The sequence below is a fragment of the Rhincodon typus genome, chromosome 2 (assembly GCF_021869965.1).
Source record: "Rhincodon typus isolate 14 chromosome 2, sRhiTyp1.1, whole genome shotgun sequence".
Classification (NCBI taxonomy): Eukaryota; Metazoa; Chordata; class Chondrichthyes; order Orectolobiformes; family Rhincodontidae; genus Rhincodon; species Rhincodon typus.
This window is the reverse complement of record NC_063333.1, coordinates 73,496,937-73,519,470: the sequence shown is the minus strand read 5'-3', so window position 1 is coordinate 73,519,470 and position 22,534 is coordinate 73,496,937. Positions and strand designations below refer to the sequence as shown.

General features: G+C 40.7%; 1 protein-coding gene across 1 annotated transcript in view; it reads right to left on the bottom strand.

The window, feature by feature from the left end:
- mios (missing oocyte, meiosis regulator, homolog (Drosophila)) overlaps positions 1 to 19,428 on the bottom strand; it is a 37,295-nt gene extending 17,867 nt beyond the window's left edge. Inside the window, exons 1-5 of the mRNA XM_048613973.1 lie at positions 18,017 to 19,428; positions 11,762 to 11,857; positions 9,113 to 9,373; positions 7,548 to 7,717; positions 7,357 to 7,422 (exon numbers count right to left, since the gene is read on the bottom strand). Coding sequence (XP_048469930.1) covers positions 7,357 to 7,422; positions 7,548 to 7,717; positions 9,113 to 9,373; positions 11,762 to 11,857; positions 18,017 to 19,313 — 1,890 coding nt within the window. The 5' untranslated portion in view covers positions 19,314 to 19,428. The remainder of the gene's footprint in view (positions 1 to 7,356; positions 7,423 to 7,547; positions 7,718 to 9,112; positions 9,374 to 11,761; positions 11,858 to 18,016) is intronic.
- Between the last annotated feature and the right edge of the window lie 3,106 nt (positions 19,429 to 22,534).

Below are 22,534 nucleotides of genomic sequence, written 5' to 3'. Positions count from 1 at the left end.
CAGAGCGTACTATCCACAAGATGCATTGCAGGAATTCACCAAGGCTCCTTAGACAGACCTTCCGAACCCATGATAACCAACACCAAGAAGGATAAGGACAGCACATATCTGCGAACACCATCACCTGCAAATTCCCCTCCAAGAGACACGTGGTGGTTTTACTAGAGGGTTACTATGCCTTAGGCATAATTGAGAACATGGGGCCTTCAAGGTAACCTTAGCCAGTACGGAAACGGAACCTGTGCTGTTGGCAGCACACTGCATCACAAACCAGCCATCCAGCCAAATGAGCTAGCTGACCCCAACACATGCTACTACTTTACTGAATATACCTGGAAGGAGGTACACCTGCTTTGGGTTATATCCCACCCAGGAGTTCAAGCATTGCCTGTAGTATTTTTCAAGCATGGAAGTATAAAATTATCAAACAAACTTAGTTTAAGAGGGGAAGTACTTATCAGAAAAGAGGAAACTGGATAGCCATGAACAATTTTAACAAATGCATTTGACTTTAACCAAGTAAAGTCAATACACAAAACAGATAAATTAGATATTAATTATTAAAAAGGTCCCATTGCAACTTACGGCTTCTTTCACTTATTCCCCCTTTTCAATTTCTGAACCAAGACTAGGCAATGATTTGCCCAGGCCGTGATACTCTGCCTCTGACCCTGTCCTACCCCATCCCCATCTCCTCTATCTCCCTCACCCCCAAAATCTGCACTGGGTCCTGGTCTCCATTCATTCCCCCCAACCTATCTAAAATCTCAGCACGTAGCCTGGGATTGTACTGCAGTGTGGCCCCTACTGCATGAGCCATTCCAGCTCTCGGGCTGTCTCAGTCCTCTGCCCCTGATCTTTGCTCCTGACTCTTCCAACCTGTCATAGTGTCAGAGTCATATAACACGGAAACAGACCCTTTTGGCAACTTGTCCACGTCGACCAGGTATCCCAAATTGAACTAGTCCTATTTGGCTGCATTTGGCCTATATCCAACATTACCTCACCGCCACCTCTCCTGACTCCTCCACTTTTGCTAAATTATCAGGTCGTATACATGAGGTCTGAGTGGAAATTCTTTCCATTTAAATGTTTGAAGAAAATTGGTTCATTTTTCTGTCATACAGCATGAAAACAGACCTTTCAGTTCAACTTGTCCTCACCTGACCAGGCATCCCAGTCTGACACAATCCCATTTACCAACATGTGGCCCACATTCCTCTAAACACTTACTATTCATATAGCCATCTAGGTGTCTTTTAAAATATTGTAATTGTACCCGCCTCCTCCACCACCTCTGGCAACTTGTTCTTTATGCGCACTATCTTCTGCATAAAAAAGCTACCTTTCAGATCTTTTTAAAAATCTTTCCCCTCTCACCTTAAACCTATGCCCTCTAGCTTTGGACTCACCCAAACTTGGAAAAGCACCTTGGCTATTCACCCTACCCATGCCTTTCATGATTTGGTAAGCTTCTAGAAGGTTACCCTTCAGCCTTCAACTCTCCAGGGAAGAAAAGTCCCAGCCTCTCATTAGAACTCAAACCCTCCAGTCCCAGCAATATCTTTGTAAACTTTTCTGCATCCTTTCTTGTTTAACACCATCCTTTCTATAACAGGGCGACCAGAATTGTACGCAATATTCTAAAAGTGGCCTCACCAATGTCTTGTACAGCCGCTACATGACATCCCAAATCCTGTACTCAAATGCACTGACCAATGAAGGCAAGTGTGCCAAACACCACCTTCACCACCCTGTCTACTTGTGACACCACTTTCAAGGAACTATGTATCAGCACCCTTAGGTCCCTCTGTTCAACAACACTCCTTGGGGCCCCACCATTAACTGTGCAAGTCCTGCCTTGGTTTGCCTGACCAAAGTGCAACACCTCGCATTTATCTAAATAAAACTCCATCTGCCATTCCTAACCATACCTGTTATATTCTAATCTTTGCGACACACCGATATCACAGGCCTCCAGTTCAAATAACAACCCTCTACCATGTTCTGTCTTTTCCTATCAAACCAATTTTGCATTCAATTGGTTCTATCTCCCTGGATCCCATGAGATCAAACCTTACTAACCAATCTACCATGTGGGACCTTGAAGGTAAATCCTATCTCTCAGAATCCCCTCGAACAACATACCCACCACTGATGTCAGGCTCACTGCTCTGTAGTTCCCTGGCTCCCCCTTGCAGCTTTTCTTAAATAACAGCACCACATTAGCCACCCTCCAGCCATGGGTTAGGTGCCAGCAGATTGTTGATAATACAAATATCACTGCAAGGGGCTCCGCAATCTCTTCACTAGCTTTCCACAATGTTCTGGGATACATCAGATCAGGTTCTAGGGATTTATGCGGTGTAAGACTTGCAGTACCTGCTCTTCTGTAATGTGGACTCTTTTCAAGATATCACCGTATATCTGCTCAATTTCCTTATCTTCCATGTCTTTCTCCACAGTAAATACTGAGGTGAAATATTTCTTTAGTATCTCACCCATCTCCTGTGGATTCCACACACAGACAGCCTCGTGGATGTTTAAGGGGCCCTATTCTTTCCCTAGTTACTCTTTTGCCCTTAAATGTACTTGTACAATCTCTTTGGATTCTCCTTAACTCTATTTGCCAAAGGTATCTTATTTCCCCTTTTTGTCCTCTTGATTTCCCTCTTAAGTGTACTCCTAATCCCTTATACTTGTCTACAGATTCACTGGATTCCAGCTGTCCAAACCGGACATTTGCCTCCTCCTTATCCTTGACCAGAGCCTCAATATCTCTAGCTTTCCAGAGCTCCCTACACCTTCCAGCCTTGCCCTTCACACCAACAAGAACATCCTGTCTCTGAACTCTCATTCTTGAAAGCCTCTCACATGCCAGATGTTCCTTTACCTGCGAACAGCCTCCCCCAATCAACTTTTGAAAGTTCCTGTCTAATACCATCAAAGCTGGCCTTATTCCAGTTTAGAACTTTAACTTGCAGATCAGGCCTATCCTTTTCCATAACTATTTTATGACTAATAGAATTATGATCACTAGTCCCAAAGTGCTCCCCCACAACACCTCAATCACTTGCCCTGCCTTAAGGTCTCTCATCCATCACCCAGCAGCAGTAACAGCAAAGATGGTGGCTCAGTTGGGAAAGCAGGAGCAGCTATTCTCTGTTAAATCTGCCAATCAGGTTTACCATGTCCCCTCTCCTGCTGCAGAGGCAGTCAGACGCTGAATTTCTCCAGCAATTTTTGTTTGTGTTACAGATGTATATAAAACTTTTCAAAAATCTTACAGCAGTATATATTCCTTATGTACACAATTTTATTTCCTATTGTGATCTGTTACACTACATCACAACATTATTTTTATCCATGACATCAATTCTTCTAGCCATATGATCGGAGCCAGCTATGTTAAATACATTCTAAACTAATCCATTATTTGATAAATGAGTGGAGATATTTTAACTCCTCACTAAAAATGTATCTAAAATCTGATGATCTCAAATTGCTTCCTTTGTAAGTTTTAAGCACAAAACAAACAAAGCAACATTTTTAATGGAAAACTTATGATTTGTAACATTAAAAGTCAATTAGGTGGACAGAGTTAATGCATTCATAAATTATTTCAACTCAAGGGCCATACCTCTAAAACAGAGCTTGGTTTTATTTTTGTCCAGAGCAGGGTCTCCAGGTCAAAGTTGGATAATGCTACATACCTAAAGTTCTAAGATGCATCAGAACAAATCAACTGCACGAGTACATTGTCATTTTCTGTTGCTAACAGTTGCTGCTCGGCTGTTTCTCACATGTATTTGAAAAAAGTTCAGAGGTAATTTTCATGGACTTCATAGAATCATAGAATCCCTACAGTGTGGAAACAGGCCCTTCAGTCCAACAAGTCCACACCGACACTCAGCATCCCACCCAGACCCATCCCCCTGTAACCCACCTAAACTACACATCCCTCAACACTTGGGGCAATTTAGCATGGCCAATCCACCTAGCATGCACATCTTTGGACTGTGGGAGGAAACCCACGCAGACATGGGGGGAAATGTGCAAACTCCATACAGACAGTTGTCCAAGGGTGGAATTGAACCCGGGACCCTGGCACTGTGAGGCAGCAGTGCTAACCAGAGCCACCGTGCCGCCCTGCTGCCCTTATTCCACTGAAACTCATCCAGCTAATCAATTTTTGTTTTTAAAAAGTGGGAAGCCATGCATGTTTGAGTGGGAGCGTGAGAAAAAAAGTGCATTAAATCAGACCTTTATTTCAACTTTAACTAGTTTATAGAACATAAAAGTAGGTGCTTTTTGGAATCGAGTGGTATACTTGAAAACATGAAAAACAAAATTAACCAACTTTAGGCATCAATAACTATGGAGGAATATAATGCAGTAGTTGATCACATCAGACAGCTTAACTCTGGATAGGGTGTGTTGCTAAGCTGGACGTGGAAAGAACGTTTCTTCTTGTGGGTAGGTCTGGAACCAAGGGGCTTTATTTTAAAAAAAGGTTACCATTTCAGAACAGAAATAAAAAGGAGAACTTTTTCTCTCAAAAGGTTGTATGACTTTGGAACTCTGCCTCAAAGGTTCGGGTAATTGAACATTAAGACAGAGTAAACAGATTCTTGTTAGACAGGGTAATCAAAGAGTTATAACTGGGGCAGATGGGAATGTGGAATTCAAAACATCAACAGATCAGCCACAATCAGCTCAATGGGCCAAATGGCCTAGCTGGAGGAAAGAGGGACTGAGGCAGAAGTGTAGATAAAAGGATTCTATCCCAGATAAAGAACGTGAAGTTAGTGTAGTAGGTTGCATTAAAACATAAATCTGTTGCATAAACATAAGAATCAAGAATTCAACAAAAAAATTTACAATTTTTGTGTTTAGTCTGCCACAAATTGGCACTGACAGGAAGGAAACGCAGACAGTTCAGACAAAGAGGCAAAAACAGAGCAATAATATTGGGCATTTTATCCAATCTAAGATAAACAGGAATGAAGGTAGTAAAGTGGTCAAATGAGCAACACATTCAGAATTTCTAGTTACACCAGAAATGCCTTTACTTAATTACGTGTAGCAAATACAAATGGGCAACAGTGACCACAACAAAGGGCAAAGATAGCTAAAATGCAAGATTTGTGGACTCCTAAAAGGCAAAATTTAGTAAGATGAAATGGGATTTCCCCCCGGCCTAAATTAACTACATAAAATATTGTTAAGAAATAATACACAGATCTGCAGAAAGTAACTTTTTTAATTGAAGAAAAAGGAAAAGAATATAGTTCCCTAAATAGATATTAAAATTAATCTGAAATGATTTGTCACAGCTGCAGCATGGGTGCTCCAGGATGCTCATGTGATCCAAAAACAAAGATATTTGCAGTAAGTGTTTGCAGTTCAACTTTGGCTCAGAGTTTGTGCTGGAGACTGAACTACAGAACTGATGCTTCAGGAAGGGGAAAGGTTACCTGGACTCCTTGTACCAGGATGCAGTCACACCAGTGCTCAAGGACAGGAGAGTCTGACTCTAAGTGAGGCAGTTATGGGGACCTGGGGGCAGACAGCAGGAACCTCATCCTTTGCAATTGTGAGCAGGTTTGATGTTCTTTCAACTTGTTTGGTTGAGAGTGGGATCTGCAAGGTGAATGAGCCAACTGACAATGGCACCGTGATACAGGAAGCCATTCAGTTAGATGCAGGCAGAGGCGGTAGGGAGAAAACAATATAAAAAAGGAACAGAGGATAGTAGGGAATAGTATGATCATACAGATAGACACCATTCTCTGCAGAAGAGAGTGAGCGAGAGTCCAGACAGCTATGTTGCCTGCCCAGTGCCAGCATTCCAGAAGTCTGTTCAGGGCTGGAGGAACTTGCAGTGGAAGCAGAAAGGGTTCAGTTGTTGTTGATATCTGCATGGACCACAACATGGGCAGGAAGAAGAATAAAGTTCTACATAGTCAGTAATAAGAAACTAACAACAAAATAAGAAACAGAACCTCAAAGATCATGATCTCTGGATTATTATCTGAGCCATATGCAAATTGGCAAAGAATGAATCAGATTGGGATATTAATACTTGGTTCAAAGACTGGCATGAGAGAAGTGGGGTCTGGTTAATGTGACATCACATCAATACTGCAGAAAGTGGGATCTGTACTAATGGAGTAGTCTCCACCTGAACTATGCTGGGGCTAGTGTTCTTCAGCAAAAATAGGGAAAACAAGAATTGTAGACTAAATGGAAGATATGACAAACCAAAACAGGCTTGTCTAAAGGGAAAGATATTAAACACAGGAAATAATAAACTGACAGAAAAAGGGATAGAGAATGTACAAATCTAAGAATAAATCAGGAGAGATTCAGGTAGAGGTTACAAGAATAAAAAGATAAAGCTAAAGCCACTATTTGAATGCATGCAGCATTTGAAACAAAAGAGCACAAACAAACAAAAAGAAGCATGATCTAGTAGCCATTATAGAGACATGACTACAGGGTGACTTGGATTGCTACTTGAACAGTGAAATGTACTGGAAACTAAAAAAAGGTGGAGGGTCAGCTCTATTAACAATAGTATTAGGACGAGAGAGAAGATGGACTAAGTTCAGTAAACCAGAATGTGGGAACCGTTCACGTAGGGACGAAAACTGATACGAGAAGTCAAAACAGAAAATGCTGGAAAAACTCAGTAGGTCTGGCAACATCTTAGATCTGGAAGCAGTACCAAAAGGAAGTAAAAAACAGGGCTGTGTGCCAGATACAAGCAAGAAGAAGCAGAAGCAGAAGCAGAGAGGAATTCTGGTAGATACATGCTGTTGTGACAACTGGGGTTTAGAAGAAGGATAAGATTCTGGGAAGAAGTGCACAGGGAAGCCTGTATATGCAGAAAATCAGCTAGGTCCTTGTAGGCTGAAACCAATATTGTTTGGAGAAACCATTTTGCTGGAACAGGGACAATATGGGTATTTAGGATTGCCTACAAATAGTTCAGAGATAATCTTGGTGTCTGTTGTTCCATTCTATCATTTACAGTTTGCACCAGTTGTAATTTGCCTGTTAATTTATTTTAATTTACATTAATTCCAATTTGTGTTAAATATTACAGAAAGTGCAATTTTGTTCATAATTTCTTCATTTTGCATGATATGTACTAAAAGTTGGTTATTTCGGTTCACAGATTCCCATGGGATCATTCAAACCCAGTCCAAAACTATGGTACAAATCACACATGCACACAAACAGGTGGATAACAAAACTCCATGATAATATTCAACCTCAATTAAAACAGAGCCCAGCATTAAATTACAAATTTTAAATAGGGTTGAAGTATATTATCAGATTTACACTCACCTGGGTATCATTTAGGAACATGTTAGCAAAAGCCACTCGATCACGTACTGCCACACTACTCTCATACTAAAGTGAGGAATAAAAAAAGTTACTATTTGATTTAATGAAATAATTGGTTTTCAAAATTATTTACAAAACTAAGAAGTGGTCAAAATTATCATCAACCTTAAATATATGCAGATGAAACTTACCAGCACACAATCATATGACCCTGGTTCACTTGTCAAAAAGGCAAACATGACACATAGATAAGGATTATTTAGCTGCAGTCTCAAGGAGCTACACATTTCTCGCCACAAAGAATTCTTTTCATCTGTGTAACCTGACAGTGCCATAGCTACAACATTCAGGTTTAAATCTCCTGCAAATCACAAATGATTAATTATAAAGGCACCTCTGATATATTGGTTTCAAAAATAAAGAACATTTAAACCCAATAACAGCTCTGTCGAAGTTAACTGGAAAGAAATATTTCCCTGCCCCCAACTCTAAATCCAAATCATCAACTGTCTGTCTAACTGTCATTTTTTAAAATCACAGATCCGTACACAGGAAGCCAAAGATGGTACTGACTCAGACCCAAAAAGTGACTGCTTGCGTCAGTCACTTCTGACAAGTGGGAACACTAGGTCCAGGCCTTTCCTGTCCATTTGTTCAGTGCTTTGCTTGCACTGGAGTCTCTACCCAGTCAGACAAGAATACTGGTGTTGGAGGGAACACTGGGGAAGAGACTCTCACTACAGGAACATTCCCTGCCTAGCAGCACACCATTTGGGTAACAGATGTCAGCTCACATGGAGATTCCAGGTCTGTGGCCTGGAACTCCAAATGTATAGTGATTGGGCATATTTGCAAGCAGTGAGCTTCCCTAAACTCACGTTTACGTTTGTGGGCTCAACACTAATTGTTTATACTGCCAGGATCCTGAGCCCAAAGAAATACAAAAATTGCCTTCTCAAAAGAAAGATACATTTTCAGATTAATGAGAAAACAATTTGTAATTTCACTGTGGGATATTCTTTTAATACAATGCGTGCTAGCTTTGGCTCAGTGTTAGCACTTTCACATCAGTCAGCAGGTTAATATACCAATCAATGAATCCGACCACATAATCTAAGCTGGCACTAAAGCCAGCACTTAAAAGAATACTACACAGTTGGAGAGTTGCCAGACTCAAGACGGTGAGAACAATGCTCCCACTCACTTACACAGGCAACCAAGGATGCATGACATCAGCTATGCTTGGAGTTAAACATACTGTGTGCCTGGACTAGCAAAAAAAATTTAAAGATTCTACACACTGAAAAGAAACTAGCTAAGAACAACAAAATCTAATGGTGTGAGCATACAGAAATATTGTCTTTAAGCACCTACAAAAATAATATCCTCCTCAAATTGTCATAAACAGATGCAACTGGGAATGTATGCCCCAGATCAAAATATTGAACTTGAAAGGTCTGGTCAATTTTCTGTGTGGAATTGTCTTAACATTTTTTTAAATACTCAAGATCATGGAAATTCAATTTATATTTGATATGACCTGCATTTGAAGTTACAAAATATTTTTACACTGTTTGGACTATTTCAGATGAAAGCTAGCAAAAAAATCCATTCCCACAAGAATCTTCCCTTTTCATTACACATTCCCACGTCCCATCGCTGAATAAAACCATAGCAGCAATATAAGATGCATCACAAAAATTCCCTTAAAATGTCTAATGATTTTAGTTTGAAATAAGATTGATGAATTGTGTACCTTTTCCCAAAGCAGCTCCCTTGTTTAGAATCTCTATAGCTCTTCGAATGTCAAGGTTAAAAAGTGCAACTGCAGCCGCACGTTCCCATTCTTCTCCTTCCTCTAATGAATTCAAGAAGGGACCCACATCAATCTCTGGTCCTTTCTGTATCCAGCCACAAAGTTGCAGAGCCAAGCTTCGCTCCTCACTTTGGTATCTGATAAAATCCATCTGCCGATCAGACCCAGTCCAGCCATGTTTATAATTTTCTGTCTTTCTCTCTGACAATCAAATAAATGAAAAAAAAAAAATGGATGCTTGACAATGTTTGACCTCAGCTATAAAATGAACTCATCCATACTTCTGTTACTTTCAGACTTAACTACTTTGTTGATCCATTGGCCAATATTTTCTCTTTGAATACTCTAAACTGGTAGCTGTCCAAAACTATCAAATGCAAACCCACAGTAAGTCCCAGTCATCAACCCAGTGCTCACTTAGTTACATTGTAATTCTAGCAGTCAATCTCAATTTTAAATTATTTCAACCTCATGATCAAATCCTTCCATGGGTTTCTCCTCCAGCCCTCCAATAATTCTGCACTACTTCAATCCCAGCTTCCCATGAATTTCCTATTATCTTCAATCTATAATCAGCTGTCAAACCTCTAAGCCTTAGGATCGGATTCTCTCCCTATATTTCACTGCTTCTCTTCCACTTTGCTACTTTTAAATGCTATGCTCCTCAAAGCTTCGGTCTTTGTCACCTGACTTAACATTCCCTTATATTGGTCAATGGCCAAGTTTTGCCTTATGTTCGTATGAAGTATTTTGGGACATTTTACTCTGTAAAACATACTATTTAAGTAATTGCTGTTGGACTAAATTACTTATCACATGGTAGTGAAAGGCTCAGAACAATCAGTGTGCTAGGACTTGCCAAGGTTAAGGCTGATCAGGGTTTTCACAGTGAATTCTATTATATGTACTGAAAACCAAAATGATGTCATCAATACTCTGACTTTTCTGGAAGAGAGATTTAACCCACAGTGATTTACAAGAATTAACCAAAGCTATAGCACTGACAATCAGGTTAGAGTTGGAATTATAATCAGGAGCCAAGCAGACGTGGTTGATGTAACGAGATAGCGGATTGGAAGAGTCTAGCCCCAGACACAATTCACGTCGGCTAGAATTCAGCTGCAGATGAAGCAACATGAAATACAAAGAAAAAACCATAAACTTTAAAAGAGAAATGCAAAATTTTGTACTTGAACTTCAGGAGAGAGATAAAAAGAAAGGTCAACAATGGAGGAAGGAGATCAGAAAAGAAAAGAGAAACAGAGCTTTGGACAGAGAAAGAAATGGGAAAGCATGATCCGGCTAAAGAAAAGTTTAGGTTTTATGATTTTGACAAACTGCTCCATTCAGTAGAAATGATAGCACAGAGAATATAGGCAATACTGGGAAATCAGGATGTTTTCATTGCCATAAGATAGGACATCTAAATGCAAATTATTACAACAGGAACAGTAAACCACTGGGAGTAACCAGAAGACTTAACTATCTCCAGAAAAAGAAATAGCATCAGGAAAGGAAATATTCTCACTCAGGATCTATTAGAACGCATCAGGATATTCAAAAGATTTTTTTTTCCTTGTAGACTGTCACAGGCTACTGGAGGCTATAGAGGTTTGTGTTTAAAAGGGACAAGTGTATTCCAACAAGTAAACAAATTAATATTTTGAGAACTGTCAGGACTTGTCAGTCATTAATGTTGATGATGTGATTCATGTTCCAGATGATAAGGAAAAAGGACAAAGAAAAAAAAACATGTTTGGACTTATTCAAGTCGAGAAACCTACGGTAAAAAGTCTAGGGCATGATTAAATACACATCCTTCAAGAAGAGAAAATCAGTGCATTGGTTTGCCAGAAATAGTTGAAAATCTATAGCTCAAAATAGAAGTACAAACTGGTTAAGATATTTCTAAACAAAACTTTGATGCATTTTCACAGCATTTGCTTCCTCACAAAGAGATTGGGAAAGACCCTTGCAATTGCTATGTCCAGTGCTTAAAGCCATAAGAAAACATTAGCATTCAGTTGTATTAAATGGTAGACTACTTAAACATGGTTAATCCTACTTGGACACGTACTTGCCTGTTGTCTAAGTTAAACCTTTGTAGCTTTCATAAGACACATGCAAAGGCTGCAATAATGTGTGTTACAGTTTTATGATAAGAACTTGTTGCAACTCCAGAGTATTGCAAAAAACCTTCACTATGGTAAAACCTTTTTTTTTTGTAGAGGAGTGTATAATGACAACCTCTTTTTGTATCAAGTTTTGTATGGAACAAGCTGGCCATCTATGACTGGTAACATTTACGGAACAGATTTTTCCAAAGTTACTAGGTGACAGCATTCAATTCTGCTCAGCAATAATGTCTGAGCTCACTGCAAGGTTTTCAATAGGGCACTCGGAACCACTCAGGGATCACTGAAGAGTAGTTCAAAGATTGTTGGTACTAAGTGTGCAAAGAATCTTCCTGAAGCGAAATTCTACATTTGCATTCTTTTCATTTTTTTGAAAATATCTGGAACAACCAACAAGCATTCACAACAGAAATAAATATTATAGACGGACAAACAAAATAATTAATCTACTCACCTGCACTGGATTTCACTATTGCTTTAATACCAGAGTATACGAGAGGCACTCTGTTCATAGATTTCTGATCTGCATCTTCAGCATATTGTTTCATGAGTGATTACAAATATAGGAAAACAACATGAAGGGAAAAGGCAACTTTATATAAGCCTACTTTAGTTGCAATTAAACAACTTGTAAATCTATACACATCACATTCAGCAAGTCCTGGAAATGTGGAATTATTGAAAATCCGACCATGAACTTAATCTGCACAGTGCAATCAGTTTGGTTGCACAGGAAACAGTCACTATTTCATTATTGGCTATCTGCTGGTTCAGCTCATTAGCTGAGGCAGCTCGTGACCAGCTGTATCACCACTTTATTGAATCTCTTGTTACAGCACATATACTTTTAAATTAGGAAATAAGCTTTGATGGAGCAAGTCTTTTACTTTCACTACAGCTGGATCCTCCACCAGTAGTATTGTATTACCCTCCACTGTACCTCCAAAAATACATCTTTCCTTCTATTTTCAACCTGAAAGAAAACTGTTGGAAACTACAAACCATCCACCTCCACCATTCACCCCACACCAATGTCACCTCTCTCTAAAGTTTCCACATTCCATCACTGCCATGATCAAAACTTATCCTTTCACAAAGCAAATGAAGGAATCTCAGCCCAATGCTCCTAAGAATTCAAGATTCCTTCCCCACATCACTTGCCCTTCTCAATGCTCTCACATTCAACACCCTGAAGAACTCTCAAACACCTCAAAAACAAGTGCACAAATACCCAATTAATAGTTTGGCCTGACAGCCTATATCCCAGACTGGAGATAAAATTTTTAAACTAGTTTCATTGCAAAGTTTACACAGAATTACAATCCCTTATAAACATAGTCAACTCCAATAGGCAAGCCTGAAAATGTCACCAACACTCTTAAAATAATAAAAAGCACAATTGGACACTTAAATAATCATCTCAGCCCCAAGACGTCAATGCAGTAGTACCCCAGGCTAGGTATTTTCTAACTAACCTGTTCAGAGATATGACTGCACATCTATGGAGTAGGTGGGGCTTGAATGTAGGCCCCTGGTTCAGAGGTAGGGGCACCATCACTGTGCCACAAGGGACCTACTTAGTATGTCAGGCTAGTGCCCTAGGCCCACCATCTTCATCATCCTTCCAATGAAGGTCAGAAATGGACATGTTTGCTGCATACTTCACAATATATCAGCACCATTCAACTTCTCAAACATTGCATCTAAAAAGTATCCAGGTCTGGGATGATGCGGCATAAATGTAACTTGTCACATAAGTATCTGGCAAAGACCATTTAGATCAAGAGAGAACCCAACCATCTCCTATTTTAATATTCAATTACATTACCATTGAACAATTCCCTCAAACAACATCATGGGGTTGTCAATCACTCGACAAAAACTGGACTGGCTATAGAAATGCCGCAACTACAAAAACAGATTGGAGGGTAGGAGTTTATGACAAATAACTCACCTGCTGACACCCAAAGCCTGTCCATATCTACAAAGGCACAAATCAGAAGTGTGCTGGAATACTGTCCACTTGCCTGAATGCCTGCAGCTTCAGCAGCATTCAAGGAGCTGGACACCATGCAGAACATAACAGCTCGTTCAGTTGGCACCATCGATCATTCATTTCCATGAATGAGATACTAAGATACTTTAATATTTAATACAGGTAATTAGAATGGGAAATTGAAGAAGTGTTTTTTTTTTAAATTAATAGCCCATCCCTACTTTCAACTCATATCACTTCTTCCAACTTTTAGATGAAACAATTAACCAAAGTTTTGTTTTACCTCTCAGGTAGCTGTAACAAATCACATGGTTCTCTTTAAAAAGAGACATTGCTGATAGGTAGGAGTCAGGAAGGCAGTAATGCTCACCCTCACTGGCAATCCGCCACTGCCTTCAGCCAACTGTTTTGTCAGGAATTCAGCCCATGTACTTTCAGCATTTGTTAATGTGTATTCAAAATATCTAATGCCATATTATCTTTCTGTTAATTTTACTGGATACTTCTTAAAGTATCTTCAATTTAATTTTCAATATTATGAGCCGTGGAAATAGTACACTGACTGCTATGCATTAGGATAAATATACCAATAAAATTGAGTTATTATGCCAGTTACCCTATTGAGAAAAGCCCAATTTTGTATACCTGTCCAATATAGGTAATGGTATTTGCAGAATAGTTCTAAATTTCAGCACACTTTGCAAAGTGTTTCCCAATTTCACTCCTGAAATGGCTAACGCATTTAATTTAAAAAAAAAAAAGATTTTTTATTAAAACTATTCCCTCCAGTCTGCGATCACCCCCCCCATCCCAACCTATGGAAATTGTTTCCCCCCCGCCAACTGATTCCCCTCAATATAATCAAAATTTTCAATCTCCCATTCATCTTTAGCGGACCTCCTGATTCCCCAAAGCCTGTTTACCATCTACAAGGCATGCATCAGGTGTGTGATGGAATACTCCCAACTTCCCTGGATGACTGCAGCTCCAACACCATTCAAGAAGCTTGACACCATTAAGGACCAAGTATCCTGCTTGATCAGCACATCCACTCACTCCACCACTGACACTCAATACACGATCTACAAGAGGTATTGCAGAAATGTACCAAAAGGTCCTTAGTACATTCCCAAGCCCACAACTACTCCCACCTAGAAGAATAACAGCAGCGAACGCATGGGTACACCACCATCTGCAAGTTCCCCTCCAAGCCACTCACCATCCTGATTCAGAAATATATCACTGTTCCCTTAACTGTCATTGGATCAAGATCATGGAATTCTTTCCTTAAGGGCATTATGAGTTTACTCAGAGCACATGGAGCAGTGGTTCAAGAAGGCAGCTCACCACCACCTTCTCAACAGCAACAAATGCCAGCCAGCCAGCAATGCCCACGTCCCACAAATGAATAAAGAAAAAAAAACTTTCAGGGAAGACAACCTTGCCTTTAATCTTTCCTTGCAATTTAAAACCTCTGGGAGTTTAGTTATCATTCTGGTCAAATTCTGCTACACCTCAAGACAGAGGAGGGTTAAGCACCCAGAACTGAAAACAGTGCTCCAAATATGGTCTAACCAGAGTTTCCTTGGCTGCACGATGTCTTCTCCAGAAGTGAAGTGTTAACTGACAGGATGCTCAATGCATTAATGCTGATTCCACAGAAATAGGTTATGCTCTAGGTAGCCAGAAAGTAATAGATGCAGTGAGCTCAGGCTGTGTAGATTCATAACACCAGTATAATATCCTACCGCAATTTGTTTCCAGATTTTGAACATCTGCAGTTACTTAAGAACATAGAAGCGTAGGAATTGCTAAAGATGAAAAAATGCACACCATCCAGATAGTCATAGAACATAGAACATTACAGTGCAGTACAGGCCCTTTGGCCCTCGATGTTGCGCCGACCTGTGAAACCAATCTGAAGCCCATCTAACCTACACTATTCCATTATCATCCATATGTTTATCCAATGGCCATTTAAATGCCCTGAAAGTTGGCGAGTCTACTACTGTTGCAAGCAGGGCATTCCACGCTCTTACTACTCTCTCAGTAAAGATCCTACCTCTGACATCTGTCCTATATCTATCACCCCTCAATTTAAAGCTATGTCCCCTCATGCTAGCCATCACCATCCGAGGAAAAAGGCTCTCACTGTCCACCCTATCTAATCCTCTGATCATCTTGTATGTCTCTATTAAGTCACCTCTTAACCTTCTTCTCTCTAACGAAAACAGCCTCAAGTCCCTCAGCCTTTCCTCATAAGACCTTCCCTCCATACCAGGCAACATCCTGGTAAATCTCCTCTGCACCCTTTCCAATGCTTCCACATCCTTCCTATAATGCGGCGACCAGAACTGTACGCAATACTCCAAGTGCGGCCACACCAGACTTTTGTACAGCTGCAACATGACCTCATGGCTCCGAAACTCAATCCCTCTACCAATAAAACCTAACACACCATACACCTTCTTAACAACCCTATCAACCTGGGTGGCAACTTTCAGTGATCTATGCACATGGACACCGAGATCTCTCTGCTCATCCACACTACCAAGAATCTTACCGTTAGCCCAGTACTCTGTATTCCTGTTACTCCTTCCAAAGTGAATCACCTCACACTTTTCCGCATTAAACTCCATTTGCCACCTCTCAGCACAGCTCTGCAGCTTATCTATGTCCCTCTGTAACCTGCAACATCCTTCCGCACTATCCACAACTCCACCAACTTCAGTGTCATCTGCAAATTTACTAACCCATCCTTCTACGCCCTCATCCAGGTCAGTTATAAAAATGACAAACAGCAGAGGCCCCAAAACAGATCCTTACCGTACACCACTAGTAACTGAACTCCAGGATGAACATTTCCCATCAACCACCACCCTCTGCCTTCTTACAGTTAGCCAATTTCTGATCCAAACCGCTAAATCACCCTCAATCCATTGCCTCCGTATTTTCTGCAATAGCCTACCATGGGGAACCTTATCAAACGCTTTACTGAAATCCATATACACCACATCAACTGCTTTACCCTCATCCACCTGTTTGGTCACCTTCTCGAAGAACTCAATAAGGTTTGTGAGGCACGACCTACTCTTCACAAAACCGTGTTGACTATCCCTAATCAAATTATTCCTTTCTAGATGATTATAAATCCTATCTGTTCTAATCCTTTCCAACACTTTACCCACAACCGAAGTAAGGCTCACTGGTCTATAATTACCAGGGTTGTCTCTACTCCCCTTCTTGAACAAGGGGACAACATTTGCTATCCTCCAGTCTACTGGCACTATTCCTGTAGATAATGACAACATAAAGATCAAAGCCAAAGGCTCTGCAATCTCCTCCCTAGCTTCCCAGAGAATCCTAGGATACATCCCATCCGGCCCAGGGGACTTATCTATTTTCACACTTTCCAGAATTGCTAACACCTCCTCCTTATGAACCTCAATCCCGTCTAGTCTAATAGCCTGTATCTCAGTATTCTCCTCGACAACATTGTCTTTTTCCTGGGTGAATACTGACGAAAAATATTCATTTAGCACCTCTCCTATCTCTTTGGACTCCACGCACAACTTCCCACTACTGTCCTTGACTGGCCCTAATCTTACTCTAGTCATTCTTTTATTCCTGACATACCTATAGAAAGCTTTAGGGTTTTCCTTGTTCCTACCTGCTAAAGACTTCTCATGTCCCCTCCTGGCTCTTCTTTGCTCTCTCTTTAGGTCCTTCCTGCTTAACTTGTAACTGTCAAGCGCCCTAACTGAGCCGTCACGCCTCATCTCTACATAAGTCTCCTTCTTCCTCTTGACAAGAGATTCAACTTCTTTAGTAAACCACGGTTCCCTCGCTCGACCACTTCCTCCCTGCCTGATAGGTACATACTTCTCAAGGACATGTAGTAGCTGTTCCTTGAACAAGCTCCACATTTCAATTGTGCCCAGCCCCTGCAGTTTCCTTCTCCATCCTAAATCTTGCCTAATCGTCTCATAATTGCCTTTCCCCCAGCTATAACTCTTACCCTGTGGTATATACTTATCCCTTTCCATCGCTAAAGTAAACGTAACCGAATTGTGGTCACTATTACCAAAGTGCTCACCTACCTCCAAATCTAACACCTGGCCTGGTTCATTACCCAGTACCAAATCCAATGTGGCCTCGCCTCTTGTTGGCCTATCTACATATTGTGTCAGGAAACTCTCCTGCAGACATTGGACAAAAACTGACCCATCTAAAGTACTCAAACTATAGCATTTCCAGTCACTATTTGGAAAGTTAAAGTCCCCCATAACAACTACCTAAACTGCATCCGGACCGCATTCACTTACCATTGACAACATCAGCTTTTTTCACATCACCTTGGCAGCGTAAATGGGCATATCACCATGATGTCATGGGTCACTATGGTAACCTGCTCGCACTGGCCATGTTACAACAGTGGAGTTGCTGACTAAATCATAGCAATTAATCTACAACAGCTCCACTACAATAGCTTTAAAGGGACAGACATCCTTCAAAAAAAAAAACTAGAATAGAAATATCACAAGAAAGTTTCTCTTTCTTTTAAATATTGTTGCACCGTGAAACAAAATTTTTAAAAATACCTCAAACAAGTTTTGGGCTTCTTATTAAACATCATTGCAATATACCTTCCTGAGAAACAAAGTTTTTGATAAACCATTAACTTCCTCTTCAAATTTTAACCAAAAAGGATATAATGCAGAGTGTACCATAAAGACTTCAGCTGTGGGTCATCATCTCCAGCCAACAAATGATTTCTCCACACTTGCTCTGTGTCAAGCCCATATCTTGATAATGCCCGCTGCCTCATTTTCGTAGCAACATCTTTCTCTCCAGAACTAGCTTCTCCTTCTTCACTGCAGTTATACAAGTGTCTTCCACAGGCCCACATTAGAGAAGTAGTTGGACTCCAAGCCAGTGATATTCGCTCAAAGACAGTGAAGTCCGACATTAATCTGTTAGGTGTCACTACAACCATACGGTTCTGATTTGTTGGATGCCAAGCAAAGGAGGCAATGTAGTTTTCACATGGCTGCACACTCCTTTCTATTATGGTGGGTTCCGTTTCATCCCCAATAGGTGTTGGAGTATGCTGCATATCATACAGGCGAATTATATTACTATCTCTTGTTAATGTAGCTAACAAACCAGTTCTAGTTGGACACCATGCTACTTTTGTTAGTGGTTTTGGTTGCTCAGTCAGTGTCAGTACTGGCTTTTCAAACTTCCTTAAGTCCCAGATTGCCACTTGACCTTCAAAGAAAGATGCTACACGGTCATGGAAGTGAGGATCAACAGTTACACCTTGAACAGCTTTTGTATTGACAAAAATTTTTTGGCTGGTGTTCCTCAAGTCAAAAATTGCAAGATTGCGGTGCATGCCTGCCAGCAGGAGCTTTTGATCTCTTGGGAGCCAGCAAAGAGAGAGGCTTGCATCATTTTGTCCCAGCTCATACAAAGGCTTTGTTACGACAAGGCCAGCATCAGTATCACCAGCAGAAAGACGAACCTTCTCTGCTGGGACAGCTATCTCTGGTGTATATTTGCTGCTAATATCCCAGATGAGTACTGAGAAATCTGCTCTATGTTTGTCCAGTCCAGCAGCAAGCCAATTGCTGTCTACGGGGTTCCAAGCTAGTGTGTTACACTGACGGGCATGCTTAGGAACAAATTCCTTTCCTATCAAATCTCTGCATTTAGAATTACGATCTTGACCAAGGCTAGTAAGGACAACCCGTCCATTGGCTTGACCAACAGCAAGTAGACACTCTGGGTCATATTTAGGATACCAAGCAACACATTTCATATAGGGAGTGTCAGAGTTAATCGCCAGCAATGTAGCTGTGGTGTCCTCTGAGAGTCTCAAAGAACCAGCTTTAGCTTCACAATTTCCTACTGATTCAGTACGATAGAGGCAAAGTTCAGAATCACAAACAACAAATCTGTCCACATGATGAGGAGCCCACAGGATGTCTGGCTTTGACCCACTCATATTTTTCTACCAAATGGCATTAGGATTCTCTCCAAATGTTCTACTATCACATCAGTTGATCAGCTTGAACAAAGAGAGGCAAATGTACAAGCCTCAGTTTGCAACATCATGAATCTGAGGAAAGAAAAAGAATAGCTTTGGCTTATTACAAAATGATAATTAAAGTTCTTCTTAGCAATAGATAGTTCAAGATTAAGAATTCCACATATAAATACAGACACAAACATTTCTGCAGTATTCAGTTACATATTTTAAGGTGTTGCACCTTTAGAGAAGTTTAAGGCTTTTACATGATTTGACAGGTTCAAGTAACATTTTCAGACCTTAATGTGCCTTTTTGTCCCAGAAAAAAATCTGAGTTTCTCCTATATCTCAGCAACAACTTGGGAGAAGAATCAGAGTGATTCACTAAAACAATAACTGCCACAATTTACAATAATTACATGACCCCGACCACAGGTCAGCACTCTGAGCAATCTTGTCGGTTACCTTTAAGTGATCGCTTTGCTTCCAATTTTTGCCAATTCACCAGCCCCACAAACACAATAACACTATTACATGTTCAGTGCTTTCTGAATAAGGGGCCAGGAATCATCAGCCCACTATTCCAAGGACTGCTTATAGATCCCCTGCCATTTTTACTGCAAGTACAAGGAGGAAATTGCAATGTAGGCCTTGGAGGAATCAAATTCACAGCAGGGTTAAGATGGAATCAAGTAGCAGAGGTAGATAGTACTCCAGTCAACATGCCTAAACTCCTCTGGGAGGGAGTCCTGTTGGCACTGATGCACCAGGAGCCTACAATATTTAGTAGCTGATGGCAGGACATATAATGCCAGAAACTTAACACTTTCAGATCCTTTACAGGTCAAATACATCAGGATCACAAGGAGCACATCATTGACACAAGCCAAGAGAACAGCTTTGACACCCATCTCGTGCAGAACCACCAAGTATCATAATGCAAGTCCTGAAGGAATCAGATCCATGAAATCATGTATTTGCCTCAAGACTGATGAACTGGCAAAACCTTCAAAATACACCTTCCTCTTTGTACATCTTTCCCAGGGCTAGATCATTAACAGCTTGATGATATATTGTATATTGAACGCCATCTGTGTCAATCAACTGATCTGGATCTCATGCTTCCTACTTGACAGCTTTGTGAACAGCTGAAAAAAATGCAGTATATGGGAGCCTTGCCCACATTCCAAATAACCTAGTGGAGAAGAAATCTTGACCCTAATCCCATTTCCTTCACCAGAACAAATCCCCAAAACCTCCTGCTACGGGTTGAGTGGTAATTAAAACGTAAGTAAACGCATTCCATCTACACCAAAGCAGAAACAGCTCCATCCACTAAGTAGAGGTGGCACCAGCACCACAGAAGCTGCTAGAATACAAAAAGTGCATGCCTGAAAAACACAAAGACATTCTATAAGACCATAAGATAAAAGGAGAAAAATTAGACCATTTGACCAAATTTGTGTCTGCCTTGCCATTCGATCATGGTTTGTATATTTCTCCTGCCTTCTCCCCATAACCCTTGATCCCCTTACTAAATCAAGAACCCACCTACTTCTGTCTTAAATACACTCAATGACTTTGCCTCCACAAAAGGCTGTGGCAATGATTCACCACCCTCTGACTGAAGAAATTCCTCCTTATCTCAGTTCTAAAAAGAGTTATCCCGTCACTCTGAGGCTATGCCCTCAGTTTCTTGTCTCTCCTTCTCCACGTTCACTCTATCCAAGCCTCTCTACTGTAAATTTCAATGACATCCTGCTTGTCTTCCTATACTCCAAGTTCAGACCCAGAGTACTTCACTACTCCTCATTTAATAAGCCTTTCACTCCTGAGATCATTCTTGTGAATGTCTTCAGGAACCCCTCTAAGGGGAGCACAACCTTCCTTTGAAACTGCTGACAATATTTCAAGTGCAGTCTGACCAGAGCCTCTCACAGCCTCAGCAGTGCATTCCTGCTCTTATATTCTAGCCCTCTTGAATAAGACCATTCAATTTTCCTTCCTAACTTCCAAGTGATATTTAGAAACCTTAGAGAATCCTGAACTAGGACTCCCAAGTCCCTTTGTACTTCAGATTTCCAAAGCCTTTCCCCACTTAGAAAGTGCTCTACACCTCTATGCTTCTCAAAGTACATAACCTCGCACATTTAAATCTGGAACCTCCTGTTCAAGGCATTACAGAAGGGAAAGCACTACCATCTGGGTGAAAATTTCAGCATCCATCAAGTCACAGGATTGACCACATCCCTTAACTTTCCTATCACTGCTCATCAGCGCAGGGTACCAGAACAGTCTCTCACCTCAAGGTGACTATTCAGATCTGCCTTCTCCCCTCCCTCGATGCCAAACATGAAGCCTTGTTCTTGCTAATGAAGCCAAGATGAAAAGAAACTTCAAACTCACTATAAAAAACATCACATCTTCTAGTTAGATGGTGGGATGAAGCAAGTAGCTTGGCTGCACAATTTACCTGACCCACAAGAACTCAAGCAAAAAACACATTTGTCTAAATCGGAAATGACATGACTCATATAGACACTTCCCTGACAATCCAGAAGCAAAATATCCTAGTGTCTCTCAAATAAAATTCTCAGTCCTGGGGATGATAACGCGTTCTGGTTACCACAGACCTACTGTTCACACAAGGCCTCAAGCATACAGGGAACCAGGACACGGACCTAACCTCAAAAGGTGTTGTTCAGCACAATAACACACTTTATTGCCCAATGCCAGGAGCTATTCATGTGTAAACATGCGCCACCTCACAACCTGACTTTTAACAACCACTTCTCCTTTCAGGCACAATGGTGCTGAATCTCTCACGTGGTCTGCAGGAAGTCCAGCTGGTTCTTGCTTAAAACTTCTGAACCACAAAAACATTTCAGCATCTTTATGCCAAAAGGGTAGTGTACTTTGAAAGTTCATTGTCAATGAAAATGACAATTCAGTCCTGTTTGCACATTCCTCAAGAACTAAACAGAAGTAACAAGTTTGAATCAATAATTGGATCAGTTGCCCCATGTGTAACATGACAATAAATAACGAGAACCATGGGCAATAGAAAGAGGTAACACCAAGCAGGTTTACTGATCTGGAGATAGTAGGAACTGCAGATGCTGGAGAATCTGAGATAACAAGGTTTAGAGCTGGATGAACACAGCAGGCCAAGCAGCATCAGAGGAGCAGGAAGGCTG